Genomic DNA, 18,298 nt, shown 5'->3' on the forward strand with positions numbered 1-18,298 from the left:
ATCAAAATTACGGCAGTATAACTTCGGGCAGCGGCATGTACGGTCGATTTATGTGAGATGTTAAGGGGCCCGGGCATTGCTGGACTGCTGCTACCAGCTCTGCTCTTTAGCCTACTGTGCCCCAAACTGGCTCAAACGGAAAACATTTTGGCCATATTTTCATACACCTTTGGCTCGTCCTATTTGCTGATCACTCCGTTCCTGAAGAGCCTCGTACAGCGGGGTCACCAGCTGACTGTGATATCAGCCGTTAAGGAAATGCCCCACATAGAGGGTGTGCATCACATACGAGTGCCCAAATTGGATATGCTAAGGCAATGTAATGACCCTTTACGCACTGTTACTTAAACTAAAATGTTACTAAAAGTTTTAGTCTGAAACTAAAAATGTATAATATTTTTTAGTACTCCTGGACTACGATTACGACATTGAAATGAGCAAATGGATTGAGGCTCAGTTCGTGTCCGAATACTTTTACAACTGTTCGAAATTCGTCCTGGAGGATCCCGGGGTGCAGGAGCTGCTCCACAATGCCAGTGCCCAGTACTCGATGGTTATTCTGGAGGCCTCCCACACCGATGCCCTCTACGGATTCTCGCAACACTTCAATGCACCGCTGGTGGGGATTGCCGCCTTTGGATCGGCATGGAACATTGACTTCCTGGTTGGTAACTCAGCACCCAGTGTGTACGAACCGATGTCCGCCCTGGGTTATTCACCTGGACTCAGTCTGATGGAGAAGTGGCACAACCTGATCTTCATCACCGAAGAGCGTCTGGTGGAGCGATTCATTTACCTGCCGGGCCAAATCGATCTCTATAAGCAGCACTTTTCCGGAGTTTCGGCTAGTATTCATGAACTGCGCCGGAAATTTTCGTTGATCCTGATCAATCAGCACTTCAGCATGGGTCGAGTGCGCAGTAATGTTCCCAATATCGTGGAAGTGGCGGGCATGCACTTGGCCGAGCCCACGCATCCCTTAGATGATGAACTTAAGAAGCTATTAGATGAAGCCGAACATGGTGTAATATATTTTTCGATGGGCCTGCAAGTTCTGGATAAGTGGTTGCCTCCGGGAATGATAAATACCATGCTAGCGGCCTTTCAGCAAATTAAACAGCAAGTAATTTGGAAAATGAACAATCCAGCGATGGCTAACAATTCACGGAATATCTATGCAAGATCTTGGCTTCCACAGCGAGAAATCCTTAATCATCCCAATGTAAAGCTCTTTATAACCCATGGAGGTCTTCTAAGTTCCATCGAGGCGGTTCACTATGCAGTTCCGCAGCTGTGTGCACCCTTATTTTACGACCAGTTTCAGAATACCAAACGTATGGAACAGTTGGGCGTGGCCAGGAGATTGGATGTCATGAACCTCTCCCCAGACGCAGTTGTCAAGGTCATTGAGGATCTCGTGTATAACGCTAGCTATAAACAAAATGCCAGGTATTTATCGCAACGATTTCATGACCAACCAATGTCAGCTATGGAGACGGCAATTTGGTGGACGGAATATATCCTTCGACATAAGGGAGCCGATCATATGCGAATTGCCGAGCAGGAAATGTCCCTAATGCAATACTATAACGTGGATGTTGTGTCGGTGCTTTTTGGTCGAATCGGATTGAGTGTTATCATCGTGCTCTTCCTTGGCTGGAAATTGGTCTCATTGGTAACTAGAAACCTTGAGTACCGTTTTAATGTACCCATGGTAAGGTAAACCTTAGCTACTTTTGCGTGAATCTACCCATTCAGTTCTCCCGAAATGAACAAAACAAAAATTATTATGCGTTTGGTAAACTTTTGTTTTAAAAAGTGTATAAAAAAAAATGTTTAATTGTTTTTAAAATTAGCATTAAATGGTGATAAGTAATGGTATATTTCAATATAAATATATAAATATAAATATAATATAAACCAAAAAATTATTTAAGGTTGTGGCTTAATGCTTGTAGACTACACTTATAAAACTAATCATTAAGCAAACTTGCACTTTATAACCTTTATTTGAATTGAATATGTGTATATTGACATGAGTAGGGTATAATCGTCAGTAGTGTAAAAAAAAAGTTTATTAGTTGTAAATGGTTCTATCGCATTGATAGTTAATTATCCTATCAGTCTGCTTAACGACCGTGGAGACGCCAAATAAAATATTTCCACTTGCGTTATCAGTTAACAGATTTAAAAGTGGGTAAACATTTGTTTATTATTTCATTCCACAGGTTATAATAAAATTAATATTTCAAATAATTGAAATTTATATAGGTAGAATGGCATTAAATAGCGAGAGTGTTTTCCCCACCTAGCTGCCACCCATATTATAATTAGAAAAGTTTACCTCCTTCAATTGTTATCTATCCAAACCTTTTTACCTCCGGTCCTTCCTTTTTTCTCCCATAAACATAACCGCGCTCATTACGCATTTTACATCAATCAGCACGTGCCCAGCATGCTTTCAACTCTTTTTACCGAAATAAAAAAGGAAATAAAAGGGGAATTGAAAAAGGGAATACTGTAAGAAAAAAGGACATTAAAATGCACAGGACAGGCAGATGAAAAAAGTGCGCACAATTGCTCCCTCAATTGCTGGGTGAAAAACCCCAGGAACGTGAACCAGAAGAAGTCGATGCCGAATAGTCCACCGAACTTGAAGGTTCACCCGAAAGTGTATAACTTCCCCTTCATAACCATTGGGGCGTAATGTCTGTGACGGTCCATCGATAGCCAAGGTAGCGAACGCACTGCGCATAAAAACAGACCCAGCCACAGTAATCGCTCCGTAAAATGGAGAAATAAATACAGGCATTCAGATACGGATTTTTGCATTTATTTGCTTGATTTATTGATTAGATAACTTGAATGCAGTTTGTTCGTATCAATGTTTTGGTAGCTTTTTTCTGATAAAAAGCTTATAAAAATTGAACGCACAAAAGCTTGATAAAAATAGTAGCTAAGTTAAAAATGAATTTAGAATCCTAATTAGTCAATGCCCACCGTATTTCCAGCTCATCAAATTTATTTGAAACCTGCTACTAGTAATTGAAAACAAAAATCTATAAAAAGCGGTTTTTCACCCACAAGAATGTCAATTTATTTATACCCAAAAAATAAACCTAAAAACAGGGAAAATAAAATGTGTGCCAAACGTTGGCATGTTAATAAGTTAGGCGGCAAGGACCGAACCAAAATTGCACTCAACGTGTTGTCAATTTGATGTTTATTGCAGATTTTTATTTGATTTTATGCTTGCAACATTTGAATTTATGTGCCGGCCATAAACTGCCGTCGAGTCTAATCCGAAAATTCTTGTAAAATTGCCAAAGCCTCGCGAGTCACTGGGCGTTTGGGGTGGAGTTGACCCGAAGTAAGGCCATTTTTATTGGCCATTTGGCAGAGGCGCCATGGCAAACTTTGTCCCTCATTGTTGGCCATGGCGCTCGAGTTGCCGCTGCTCTTGGCCAATACTCAAGTGGGCGGCTTTCATTGGCGCTTAACTAACTGAAATTAAGTAAACTTTTCTTTTGACTTTCATAAGCCTTTTAATAAGCCATAATCCCCGCTGGCATTATCTGGCCCCCGTCACAAGCGCACAAAGGACAAAAACACATAGACACCCACACAGAGACATGGGCATAATAAAATCTAATTAACATCCAGGATAGAGCTCGGTAAAACCTCGCGCAATAAAAATCATCAATAGTAGGAAAGAAGTTTATTAAAAGTGATTTTCATCACTGCGGCCCATTCTCTGGGGGTTGATGTTGCTGGTGCAGGGTAAACAGGAATTAATGTAGGGGCAAGGGCTAACATTTCCCGGGCCGATTGACTTTATAACACATATCCTGACCGGGAAGGGTCGCCCAATCGGGGATATGACCAGCAGATTTGCTACTTTTCTTGAGCCCGGAAATAGGCTGAAGTCTTAGAAATATATAACTACTCTTTTTTGAAAGAATTTCAAGCATTCTAAACAAGATGGCAAATTATTGAAATTTTTTTACTTAAAAAATTAGAATTTAATAAAAGTATGGATGTTATTGTATCTATCCACTTTTCAAAAAAGGTAAGAAAATGCGAAATAAAGTAATAGTAGTGATTTTTTGAATTGAAACTTTTTCCAAAAATGAATAAAATGTGGAAAAATATATGGTGGCTTAGATAGACCAAAAATTGTATACTAAATATTATAAATAAATATTTAACTTATAGTTAATATCCCATTACCCTCTTGTTCATAAAGTATTAAAAAATCAAGCTTGGAAATCAAAATACTATTCTGATTTTACTTTTTGAGATTCCTCTAGCTTTATATCATACCACAAAATTATTAACAGAGCATTTCCGATGCGCTACATCGATAATACTGTTAATTTTCATTTTCCTATGAGTCTTATACACTTTTTTTGGTTAGAAAAGTTATGCGGCAGGCTTTTAATTAGCGCCTGCCAACCAGTCAGCCAGCCGTCGAGGAAAAGTCCCAGAGCGCATTACGCATACGCAGCGTTGACGCCGAGGTTGCCGCTGAGGCTGGCACATTGGCTTTGGGATTGCCGCTGGCTGGTCGGGCACGATTTTAATTAATTAGACTTTTATGAGGCGTACATGCAGCTCCGGCATTGTTGGGTTAAGGCCCAGTTATTGTTTTTTCTTCTGCTGAACTCCCTTGTGTTGCTTTTTCCAGCTTGTTGGCCTGGCCTAATAAGCGTTTCAGAGCTTAACACCGCCAACACCGAAATGTGTATCAAAATTTAGCATTTATTTTTGGCGGAGGGGTGTCGGAGGGGGACGCGCACACATGTCCATGTCCGTTGGCCATGTCGTGTGCGGTAATGAAAATTGCGGTGGCATTATGCTCAACATTTGGCATAATTGCAGTCCAGGATATGCGTTTATGCTCAGAGATTACTTTTTGTGGCTGCTGGCCATTGACCAAGCCCCACCACCACCACATACAGCACCACCATCACCACCATCACCACCTCCACCAGCAACAAAAGCGAATGGCCAAGCGTAATAAGAGCCAGACGATGTCGCCTTTTGTATAAAGAAATAAAAATAATACCCAAAAAACCCGCCCTCCTCTGTGGGTTTTGTGTTCCAGCCCTTGTTATTGGTATCTCGCTTTGCTACTCTCGGGCTTCTTGTTCTTGTTCCCCCTTTTTTCGTTGGGTTTTCCAGGCAAATTAATTTCCACTTGCTTTATTATTTTCTTTTTTTCATGGCGCGACATATTATTTGTCGTTGTCAGACCCTAAAAAAGGGGATCCTTAAGAGTGAAATAGGGGTGGAGAAATTGTAAAGCATTGTTCTCGTTAAATATTCAAGGGATGCAAAATCAAAAGCATTTTTATGACATATACTAAATTAAAGAATATTTACATATTTTTTATGAAGTGATATGGCATTTGGAATTGAAATAGACATTCAGAATGATAATATATAACATATCTTTATTAATTCCCAGTTCTTGCCTAAGAAACTCTTATTGAAAGTTTAAGACCGTTCAGAGTTACACTTTCAAATTCTTTTATGACATGATATGGCGTTTGAAATTATAAAAGACATTCAGAATAATAATATATAATATATCTTTATTAATTCCCAGTTCTTGCCTAAGAAACTCTTATTGAAAGTTTAAGACCGTTCAGAGGCTTGCGCACAGTGCCTCAAATCTTTTTCTTCCTCTTGTACACCCCTTTAAAATGTGTAATTACTTATCGCCATTAAAGGTTTCCTATTATTCCGTGGAAGACATAAATTACTGCGAATATGTGGTTGCAAAAAAGACTCCCAAAAATGTAAATGCCTTTCATCGTGCAAATCAAACAAGACCAGCAAAAAATAACCAATAAACATAAAAAAGGCAGTTGCAAAACAATAATTAAAATACACACGCAACAATTTTCTGGCTAGGCAAATGTATACATAAAAAAGTGAATAAAAAATAAAGAATAAACCAAATTATGTTTATTATTATGCACGATGAATGGGGAAGTGGAAGTGGAAGTGGGAGCAAACAAAGCGCCGAAAGAAAAGTGAGCTGGGGATAAAAAAAAAAGTGAAGAGAAAACTTGGGGGTGGCGCCAAGTAATCCGCTTGTTAAAAATAAACGAAAAGGAAGAGACCGGCGAGCAGAGGAAGCGCACACAAAACATAATCATCATAAACCGGAAATATCCCGACGGCAAAACATCCGCACATAAATTTTTTAAATAGTCTACAATATTTCGTTTTGCCGTTCGGCATTTGCCATTTGCCATCTCTGTTTCGGTGGCTTTTTATTGTTGTGGTGGCTCTACTTCCACTTGTTGTTGCTGCTACTGCTGCGTGTAAATACGTTTAAGTGTCGGTGCGGTACTGGTGCCCACTCCCCAAAGATGGTCCGAATCCGAGTCCCAACCCAGCAGCACCGAGCCGAACTTGGCCAACTGCAATAAACACACAAATTAACCCGTAATACCCAAGGCCAAGCCAAGGACCAAAAGGACAACGTGCCGCAATTCCAATTCGGTTTGCTTTTGCCTTTGCTGCTGTGGTTATATTCCAGTGCCAGTGCCAGCAACAACGCACATAAATAAAATATTACAATTTTAATTTGTCTCTAATCCCGTTGGACATTGAATGGCTTGTGGCTGCCAACCAGCCATCCAGCCAGCCGAGCGGGTCTGAAATTTCGCCCCGGGACGGGATTTCATAAATTGCTTGAATACACCCAGACCACGTTTATCTATACGGGATTTGCAGCCACGAAACAATGAATACATAAATCAAATGGATCGCTCCTGCTGACAGAGCTTATAAGGTATATGGTAAGACATCTCAGGTTCTTTTCTTTCTCCTTCACAGATTTTCCGTGGATTTTCCTATAGTTCTCTCGTCTTAAATCTGGCCAGCTTAGCGGCCAATACTTGATTGAAAGTTCTGTCGATTGACTGGCCAATGATTAGTCCTGAAATCAGAGCTTAACTCTTAAAGCTACAACGGAAATGCTGTGAGTACTATGAAAAGCGATTCTTATCACTTTGAGTATTCAGTTATTAAAAAATCGATACATGATATAAGAGGTTTCTACCCATAAGTACCGTGTATTTAATGCTCAATATTCCTTAATCGCCCATAGTGCACAGCCATACATTTCAGTTGAACTTAATGCTCTCTAAAAGTTTCCTTACGCTCCATCATCAACGTCATGTGTTAAACTACTTATTTATGATAGTTTCCGTAGTATCCATCGCTTTCCGCTTCGTTCGGGGCACACGCTGCGTATACGCAATCTCGCTTTCACTTAATTCAGTGGGGCAAGATAGCAAGCGCTTCGATTGTAGCCCACTAAAAATCGCGATTTGAGCCCGGTTCTCGACAATAGCCGGCGGCGCGACACTAACGGTAACCGTTACGGCAACAGCAATAACTACAGCACCAGCAAAACTCAAAAAGCTTTGGGCCATGTCCTGCCCTCCACTGCTGTTGCTTTCGCTATTGCCATTGCGATTGCGATTGTGATTGCTACTCGTTGCCATCGGTGCTGGGAACTTGGCTATAGCCTATCCAATCAGAATTTGCAGGATATTTAAAACTAGGCAATACTATTTTTAAAGCAACTAAGCCATATTGGGTTTTAAATAGAAAGCAATAGTTATCATAACGAAATAAAACGTATTTATTCAGTGGAGTAAGATTTTGAGTAGAGGTACGGGCTTTTTTGTAATACAAATAGTTTTGGGGGTACTAAGTATAAAGAATACTGGATCCACAACCATTATAAAACAGTTTTTTGTAAAATTAAAAACATATTCACAATATGTAAGTAAAATATTTTTAAGAGCTTTATGATGTATTTGTTATCTAAGTTACCCTGATATTACATTGTATAAAATTTGTGGGCCTATGATTATTGTTAGAAAGAACTTTATCTTTCGTCTCTCTAAAAACAATCTATTAGTTTTAGTTGTTGGCAAAGTCCAACCATCTTATATGCTTGATTTGGCCTCAATAGTTGGCAGCACTGGTTTTCAAGACTGTTGCCAGGGTCGGCTATTGCTTTCACGTCTCTTTTATTATTTCACGCCATTTCAACAGCCGTGAGCAACAAGATTTTTTATGCGTTTTTCTCGCCCACTCCCAAGCACGCTTTAAAATCGTCCCGGGTCCGTGTCCATGTTCGTGTCCGGGTCTGTGGCCCGTAGTCTATATACTGTATTCCGTATTCCGGGAGTCTGGGAGTCCAGGAGTCAGGGAGTTCGCGGTCCGAGGACAAACGCATTTTGTAGACGCGCGTGTTTGGACACAAGTTAGGGAGTCTGTCCATTGCCTACTTCGCGGCGTTGTTACATTGTGGGGGAGTGGGAAAGTGGTATAAGTTGAGCAGGATGCGAGTTCCGCGAAATGGTAACGGAGAGGTGTGAGCACTTGGAGTGCTATAAAATGCCGACGGAGGGACTGTTATTGTGATTTTTGGCAATGAATACGAAATGCCCAGCGTCTCCGTTCTCGTTTTCGTTTCACCACCACTTCCCCACTTGTTCATCATCGCCACGCTGTGTTGTCTTTTGACAAATGGCTTCGATGATGTTTTTTATTGCCCAGACCTATCTGACTCAACTGTGTGTCTCCATGGCTGCTGACATTGTTATATAGGAGGCACATATATATATGTATATTCACGTATTGTACACATTGAGGCATATTTCGTTCATTATATACGGCACAGACTTCCACCTGACCCTAACTCTACTTTTTTGGTCAAGTCAAATATTTATTTTTCCCTTTCTGATTCTTCATCGGTTTGAATTGGATTGTTTTCCCCAGGAACTGTTGTGTTCTCTATGTTTTTATGGTTTTGGAAATGCAGATTGTACTATCAAAATATTTTATATATTTGATATAGATTGTATAGTTTAACATCTAGAACTAATATGTCAAAAAATAATTGTTAGAATTTCAAAAGATTACAAGTAATTTTTTCGTTTATCTGCCTTTTCCAGAGTATTTAGCTATTCGACGTGATTTGAGTTTATTCCTATTCGGTTTCTTTTCGTATTTGTTTTATTTTTTTTGGGTGCTTTTATTGGCCGTAATGGCAGCTCGTAAAAATGTTTCATTTATGCTAAATTCATTTTTGTGCCTTCGAAATCTGTTGCCGCGCCAAAGTAATAAAAGGATTCTTTCCATTTGCCACCATTCATTCGCTCGCCGTTCATTCATTCATTCATTCGTTTCCTTGTCTAGTGGTTGGTTTTCTTCTCGTTTCTTTGTTGTTCGACGGCTTCCGTATCCCCATCTCAAACAGCCTTTTTTTGACCCACCCAATGGGGGGCTTCAGAAGTTTATTGGTCTACAAATTATATTTGCTTTGTTCGGCAGTTAATGAGTCTGTTAACGTTGTGTGTTAGCGCTTTTGAGTGTTCATAAAATAAGCGAGTGCATACTGAGTGGAGTTTTGAGTCGCGGCATCTCTTCAGCTATTCATGGACATTCGGGCACTCACCCTTTGATGCCGCATAATTACTCGATAATGTGCATTCAAATCGTAAAATCGCCAAATTCCCGCGAACCGCCAGAAAAGGCTGTTAACGCCAAGGAGCTATAAGGCATGGCCACCTGGCCAGCTTTATGATGGCCATGAAGTTGGTGAAATAAAGTGCGAAAATTTCGGGGCGGAATAGTTTTCAATGGATTCCGGTGTGAAAAACACCGTACACGTTTGCAGTTCCAGCTAATTGCTGAATCCACTTTGCATTCAAATCAAACTTTTTATTGCATACTTTCGGGTCGAATCGCTCTACGAAATCCATTACAATTCACAGACAAATCAGAAATCCAACAAGCTGTGCAGCAATTCACACACCCCAAACCTCAGGACTCCCGACCAAGGACTTTGGGTTCCGAAATCTGGTGGTATCTGGAATCCTTGGCCATCGCCAGCGAAGCGTTGCGCAAGTGACAAGCATTAAAACCCGAGCGAGACGGAGTAAGGAGAAAACTGCGAGGCACCCAACCGCCGTGTCATTAAATGCGAGAATCCATTAAAAGCCGAAAATCAAACCAACTTTATTGAATATCAAATTAACATGTTCATAAAAATGCGCACATTAAATTAAAAGCGGAATGGAGAATGGAGGAGCTTTCCCCGGCAACCAAGGACAGAATCCCGAGTCCAATACCAATTTCAGTGGCTGTGGTGTGAAGAGGAAATAATAAAAATTAACCAGCAGCCAGAGAAAAAGATATAAAAGAGATTCTCAAGACGGGCGAACTACGTTTATGGGCTCGGGGTTTTTTAATTCGTATAATGACCATCAATGAAAAATGATATAGAGTCACTATTTAAGCGTAGTAAAATTAAATGTTATGCTGTGGTTAAATAAACTTTATATAAAAAAACCGTTTTACCATAATAAAAACATTATCATGTTTTAATCTGCAATATAATATATGCATTCACTTTTGTGCTGATTTATTAAATTAAGCATTTAATTAACTACATAATTGCTTAAAGAATTTAAGCCACTTTACAATTGAATTTATGACTTTATTAATTCTTATTAGCTTCTGAAAAATATAATAAAATTATTAAAATAATGAGACTAACTTTATATCTGCAATATATCAACGTATAAACCTTCAGTTTTAGGAACACTTGTTAGCCAGGACAAAGAAGTCCTTTGGTGGCCTGTGAAAATAGCACGAACATTTTATTTATTTATTACGCTTAGGTGACAAGGACATTGGAGGAGATTTTCCCAGCTCCTTTTCCGATGTCCCACCTCCTTATCCCCAGCTCCGCCCCCTCTCCCTGCCGCTTTGTGTGTGTAATTAAGTGAGGCATAAATAAAATGCCTTTTTAGTATTCATCACAATTTATGCTAAGCTCTCAAAGCATCAAGTTGCCTATGACAAGGCGGCAGAATCTTTTTCGCATTCCTTGCCAGCGAGCTGGGGAGAAAGCAGCGAAGAAAGTGGGTCTGGGTTTTGTATCTCGCTACTCTGTTGCATAACTAAGCGCGTTGTGGGTTGGGATTGGGCGGATAATACAGGGGGTATTCACTAGTTTGGGGCTCCGGATCCTCCTACTCGCACATTCCGGCATTACCATTTGCGACGCCGCCCGGTTCGCAGCTCATCAAATATGCAATTAAATCAGTTTCCGTTTAATTAAACCGGAAGTGCGTCGACTGCCATCTCGCTCGGTTATGTATTGGCATCCCAGTCTCACACTCTGCGGTTTGATTTTTAAGTGCTGCGCCAAGCTGGGGATTTTTACATTTTTATGAGGTTTTTCCCTGCATTCCATTTAATTTTCTCGCTGTTTTCCTCTCCGGCTCATTGGTTATTTTGCATTTTATTGACTTGAATGAAAAGAATCAGATCGGATTGGGAAATGGATGGGCAAACCACAAATGAATCAGGCGCTAAGCATGCAGGAAGGCTTAGCTTGGCAATTAGTTAGCCATTGGCATTGCCATTAAGTTTGCAAGTTGCAATCGCAATCGGCGTTGCCTTGACTGCGCTTTAAGCCCTCAAAACTGGCTAATTAAACCACGCGAATTGTGCGCCCTAAGTTATGCCACACTCGAAAACAACAATATTGCCCAACAACAATGGAAATTGCTGGCATTGCCTCCTGCTTTTCTGCTTTTCCGTTTCGCTTCTTGTGCTTATTTCTTAATTATTAATTAAGAATGAAAACAAGGCAAAAAGTAAGTTGCATGCGCGTACTTTCGCTGGAATTGCCACAATTTCACTGAGACGCCCGTGAGCATGCAAAAGCTTCGCCACACTAACTTTGATGTACGGGCATCCTCCAATTTACCACTCAAATGAGAAATCCTGGTAGCATAAATTATTCATAGTGATTTATTGCTGAAATTGTATCTAAAATTGGTACTTTATTAACTAATAATACGTTCCTTATAAGTGGAACCAATATCTTATTAAAAAATTCTATTAATTTCTTATACATTCTTATATATAATATAATATACTTAAGTATAAAATCAGCAAGAGCTAAAATATTTTGATTGTCATAACTAAACAAGGTTTAAAAAAGGATATACATCTCCTTTTCAAAACGGAAATTTGTAATAAACATTTTATTCATATACCATTTCAAGACATTTATTGGAAGCACTGATAGAATAAAGTAAAGTAGGCATTATTTTTGTAATAAAAGGTATGTTTGATATTTTAACCATTAATTTTAATACTTAGCTGTAATAACTCATATTTTTGGAAGAGCATTCATTACCTTACTTTGAATATTTTTAGCATTTTGCAATTTACCCACTTTGGCAGCCTCGTCAAGACATTTGGATACAACAATTGTGTCACTTCAGCCATTCACCTCACCAGAACACCCACCCACCCATTCACCCACCACGCCCACAAAGCCCACCGCCCATGCCCAAAGCCCCGGCACTTGTATACCTAAGGTATTATCCAGCGTTGTCAACGGCAACCAACGACAACAATGGCGATGAGGATGATGATGATGATGACGACCATGATGATGACGAGGAAAACGAAGACGATGTTGCCATAAGTTAATTTGCTTCTCATATATGCATGCCTGCATTTGCATGTGTGTCAGTCAGCCCGGGTTTTGCATTAAAACTTGAAAATTTAAATGCCCTAAGTGATGCAACAACTTCAACTGTCTTACAAGTGGCCATATAAGTATGTCTCTCTCCTTGTGCCAGTATATATCTCACCCACTGGCTCAGCAGCGATTTCAGTTGTCTGTGGCTTTCGTAATTAGCATGAAAATAACTTTCTTAACCACCTGCGGGCAGAGCTTTAAAGAATTTTCGCCGTGGCACTTGGCACTTGTACGTAATTGAAACAAATGCATATTTAATGAATTGCGCATAACTGCTAATATGTGTCATATGTCAATAGAGATGGTTAGGTTTTGGCCAGTAATTGATTTTGCGCATTTATCACGCAAATTAATGTTAATTGTGAGCTAATATCGAAATTTATCACCCCGCCCACACTGCGTATGATTGATGTGTTCAAGTGCCAGCACTTCAAATCGAAAATCTGTGTGTTTAAATCGGGTTATTTAAGAGTAGTTTGAATTCAGTACTGTAGAATATTAAAAAAGGTTTCTTGAGTAAAAAAAGTAATTAACGATTTATTAAGTTTAAAATCAGAAAGTAAAGATTACTAAAAATTGCATAGAGTGATTTTCCCAAACCCAAAATACAACAAATCGAAATTCTGTGTGTTTAAGTCGGGTTATTTAACAGAGTAGTTTGAATTCAGTACTGTAGAATAATAAAATACCTTTTGTGAGTACAAGAAAATACTTAACGATTTATTAAGTTTAAAATCAGAAAGTAAAGACTACTAAAAATTGGCTAGAATGATTTTCCCAATCCAAAAACACAACACACGTGACCCCACACATTTGTGGGCACATCGAAAGTATTGGAGAAACATTCTTCACTCTTTCTTCCGCATCGACTTTGTTTCCGCTTCTTTTTTTCAATTTTAATTACAAAACTTTTCAGGGTACCGAACATGGGTCCGTGGGGGTTCCTGTTCGGGCGCCATGCTTGATTACAGGGCGTGCTTATGCGCTGATTGCTTGGCTATGAGTCCCATTCACTCGCTCCTGCCCATTAGCCCCCTTTCTACCCAACTCACTGATTGTTTCATGCAGCTTGACTTCGCCATCATTATTGGCCATTGGTTGTTCTTTTATCTCTGCTGTGCTCTTTGTATTTGATTTTGGTTCTTTTTTCGGTTGAAATGCCACATAGTTGTCCTTTTTATTATTTATTTTCTTTTTGACTGCAAGCTGAAGCAACGAAACTCTTTATCAAACATTGTTCTGATGTTTTTATTACTTTCTAAATACTTTTGTGGGGCATTGGTGATTATTTGCACAATGCCAAAGGGGATACTTTTAAGGCAATCATAATCACTGGGGAGGATGATATACATTTTAAAGGGTGAAGATGGAAATACCCTTTGTATTGGTTAAATCGAAAAGGGATCTATAGAGTTTAGAAAGAAATTTTTTATGTATAATAATATGAATAATACGTCTAAGTATATTTTTATAGAAATTAGAGAAAATGTGTTTTAATTAAGAAGGTATTTGAGTGACCCTCCAAATTGTATATACTTCAAAGTTTCACTTCTTTTATGTATTATAACAAACCTTTTACTTTGCCTTTTAGGACCTTATACCTTATACCTTAGGATAGAGTATATGACGCCTTTTCCGGTTGATTGCTCGCAGAAGAATCACCGATACTTTTACCTTTTCGGGCTTCACTTTCCTTTTAACCTTTTTCCACTTGAACTTTCGTCTGAGGCCAAATGCCAGGAATTTTTTCACAAGGATTAAGGCCAAGTTTCATTTAACCAAATTAATTTTCCAAATTAATGGATGGCATGTCTGCTTACCTCGTTTTCCTGGCCCCAAAAGCACCCCTAGCCTGCCTCCGCCGCTTTTAACCATAAAAATTTCTTTAAAATCTTGGCAAACGAGTATGTTTTGTTTCTGGGGCGGGGTGAAATATGTTGGAAATGTTGCCACAGTGCTGGCAGGCAAAAGAGTTGACAGCCATCTCCTGCTGAGAGGGGCGGTGAGGGAAAAGGGGGCGGGGCAGACTACGACGAATTACAATTATGATGACACAAATTGGTTATGTTTCTCTGTGTGTGGATGTTGTTTTTTGTTCTGCCTTGAAGTTGGTTTTATTTTATTTGATTTTTTTTTTGTTGCTTTTTTGGTTTTTCTAACAACCCAAAATGTCAGGATACTCAGACAGGATACATGGCATGTGGGGCTTGTCATCGTTTCGTTGGCATTCGGTTGGCTCTCTATCCATTTGAACATTTTTCCGGCTCACCCCAAAGCGAATAAAAACAAAATCGTAAAAAATCATAAAGTATAATGCTGAAAAATGTGTGTATGCAAAAAAAAAACCGGCTTGCTAGCCTTCTGGCCGGGCAAGCATATATCCTAACATAAAATATGAAATTACATATAATAAAAAATCAAGCCATAAAGTTGTTTGCTACTGCGTAAGCTCCACTCTTTGATGCTGGAGTCATATCCTTTGGGTTTCTCGGGGAAAGGTGGGATGGGAAATACTGCTGCCAGGGTCTCCTTAAAAAGTAACTAGAACAAATTGCATTTGATTAGGTCGATTATGGAGTGGATGCCAGTAGGAAATATGAATACTGAAGAAAAGCTGAGGAAAAGAAGCTGAATTTTAAAGAATTTCCATATTTAAATATTTTAAATTTTGCAATGTGGTGAAAATATATAACAAAACTTAAGGCTTTATTAAAAAAGTTCAAATTTTTTAACTGCATAAAATGATAAGCTGCAGCAATTAAAGTTTTTAAAAGGGGGATCCTGAAAATTCATTTATTAAAATCCAACAGGTACAACTTTTGTGCGAAAGTCAATTGGATGCTCAATAGCTAATAACCGCTGGCTATGTGTGCGTGTCCTGGTTTTTAGGGGGGATTGTAAGGGGGGTGGAAAACAATTTGGAGTAACAGACCTCCCGCATACAAACGACTATTTCAACCCTCTGGCTAGAAAGTACCACCCCCTACCACCACCCGCTGAAATAACTTTCCCACCTGCTGGCCAAGGATAACAACAACAGCAACGAGGGCATATAAATAACAATGTTGCCACTGAATATGAGGAGGGGTCTAAAAATGGGAAAATGAAAATTGTTTACGCTGCCCACGGAGTTCTTTTGCCAACAGCATAAGAACCTAAATTATTAAATTATTGTTCTGACCATAATTTCAACGACACTAAAATTAAAAAACCATTAGGAAAAGCCGGAAAAAGCATTATTTGTTAAAATATGTGGTGAAAAATCACCCCTGGGCCCACGGCAAGAAAATATATTTCCGCTTAATTTATTAACGATTTTTTTGTAAGCCATAAACTGTTCATGAGTGTGTCTGTATGTTTGAGCCCTCCACTAAGTGATTTTTATCTTAGACGGTCGAAACGCCCCCAGTTTTGTTTCGTTTTTTTTACGATTTGCACATAATTATAATTGAAATTGCCACGAGAAGCCGTGAACGCCAACGACTTTCATTCGAGTGCCAATAAATAATAGAATCAAGTCATAAACTGATAAATGATGTGCCACCATCAGCGGCAGGATGAAGATGAGGGTATGGGTATTCCTCCCACTCTTTTTTTATTTTTTTGGCTGTAATAAACAAAGTTAATCATTTAGGATAATTGAAATTTTTACGAGACACTCAAAGTTATGTTTGCCTCTTTCTTTTTCGCTTTTCACCAATTTGGCAGGTAGCTTAGACCCGGGGCCCTCATTAGTCTGCAGTCCTTATAAAGGGGGCTTCGTTGGCCAAGTGTTAAGTACTTATCGATGCAAGCTGTGTATTGGAATTATGCCCACAAGCCCAGGAGAACAAAGGCCGATGAGGACGAGATGGCAAAATACATAAAGAAGAGCCAACACGTGGACCATCAAAACGCCTGAAAGTATGCAACAAATGGTGAGTCAGCAAACAAAGAACAAAGGACTTGGATTTTGTGGTAAATAGGAAGATTTCTAAACAGGTTACAACCCAAACGAGAAAAAGAAAGTCAGCTTTCACAAATTATAATCTATTCTCGTGGCTACAATCAGGAAATGTGAAACATCAAAAAATCAATTGGAAATGGAAGCTTATATCGATGTAAAAACATCATTTAATAAAATTTATTTAATATTATAATAGTATTATTATTTAATAATTCAGTTAAAAGAATTTATTGCTTACTTCTTATTGTCCTATTTTTAATGTGTTTAAAAATTAGGTAGTAATTATTATAACATAACAAATTTTAAAATTTTCCATAAAGTGTCCTAGAATAAAACAAAACATATAAAATTTTCACTAACCAATAATTAAATTTCACATCCACATCTGCCCTCAGCAGGAAGTTCGTTAACCTATTCCCTGCCACTTTGGCCACATTTGCTGTGTACCAACACATGTTCACCCCCCAAACAAAAAAACTTGCTGGCAAAATACATTAAAATTAAATATTAAATTTAAGTGCATCATAAACGAAAAACAATGAACCCATCAGACGGTCGAGAAAGACAGCCATCGAGTGTGAGGCTGAGATGGGTTGGGAATATACCTGGGCACAAAGTGTCGACGCCTCAATTTTCATCACACCGAAATAAGAGCAGAGGTGGAAGAAATCCGAACCCAACCCCACAAAAAGAATGAGACCCGGACGTAAGCCAACTGACAATATGTTAAACCGAAATGGTGGCATGGAGTGACGAGGCGGGATGACTTGGATTAAGCTGCACCAAAGAAAAATTTGGAAAGTGGCGAGAGAAGTGCACTGTGAAATCTGAATTTGTAATAATCGTATCTGAAAATGACATTTTTTTATTTTTCATCTGTTTAAATAACATTATTCAAAAGCTTGAAAATCCTTATAACGCTTAAAAATGTCTAAAGCTGCCTAAAAGTATGCAACTTTTTATTTTCAGCCCAAAAGTCCAATAAATAATGAATTTAATTTTTTGTCAGCATACTTTTAGGCATCTTTAAAATTGATTTCAAAACCACAGTAGAATTCGACAGTTTTGCCTTTGAATATAGTGCTTAAAGAGTTTTATTTTCGGAAAAATTCCTTCAGTTGGATCCGGTTCTTTCAGTGTAGTCCCACTCCTACTGCCACTACTGCACTTGTCGATATCGACGTCAAAGTCTCGTAATGCCGGCACTCGCACTTGTCAGCCTAAAAGATGACAGTGATGGCAATGTGTTATTCTTGCCACGGTGTGGTTGCGGGAGCGAGATGGCGAGCGAAAGGACGCGAGGTCCTGGCGGGTTAACACATATTACGGTCCTTGCGTATTGATGTCGATCAAACCGATATATGTATAGTACCTACATACGTATGTGAATGTGCAATATGTGCCCGTATGTGTGCGCGGCTGTATCCAACGCAATTGAGGTCATGTCCATGCGGCATCGGCGATGGCGACGTATATGCCAAAGCATTAACTCGGCATTTGTTTCAAGCTGCTCTGAGGCAAGTCCGAGAAGGGCGACACGGGATAAGGGGCATGGGGATATTGGGCGGTATTGGCGGGTGGACAGATAGCGCAAGTTCGGGCCGAGAGTTGCGACATATTGAAAATCATTGCACACATACCCGTACACTCAACAAGCCAGGGGGAATGCCAAAAAAAAAAAAAAAATGGAAGCAGGAACAATGTATTGAAAGACAAACGGCATTGGCATCAATTTTTATTTGCCTGAA

At 39.2% G+C, this 18,298-nt stretch overlaps 1 protein-coding gene across 1 annotated transcript; it reads left to right on the forward strand.

Moving 5' to 3' along the window:
• Positions 1–14: 14 nt before the first annotated feature.
• On the forward strand, positions 15–1,879 carry Ugt303A1 (UDP-glycosyltransferase family 303 member A1). The gene is made up of 2 exons (XM_017069501.4): positions 15–319; positions 405–1,879. Exons 1-2 carry the CDS (start codon positions 58–60, stop codon positions 1,721–1,723), a joined length of 1,581 nt encoding a protein of 526 aa, XP_016924990.4. The 5' UTR covers positions 15–57; the 3' UTR covers positions 1,724–1,879.
• Positions 1,880–18,298: the final 16,419 nt, after the last annotated feature.

The sequence above is a fragment of the Drosophila suzukii genome, chromosome 3, assembly GCF_043229965.1.
Source record: "Drosophila suzukii chromosome 3, CBGP_Dsuzu_IsoJpt1.0, whole genome shotgun sequence".
In the NCBI taxonomy this organism is placed as follows: domain Eukaryota; kingdom Metazoa; phylum Arthropoda; class Insecta; order Diptera; family Drosophilidae; genus Drosophila; species Drosophila suzukii.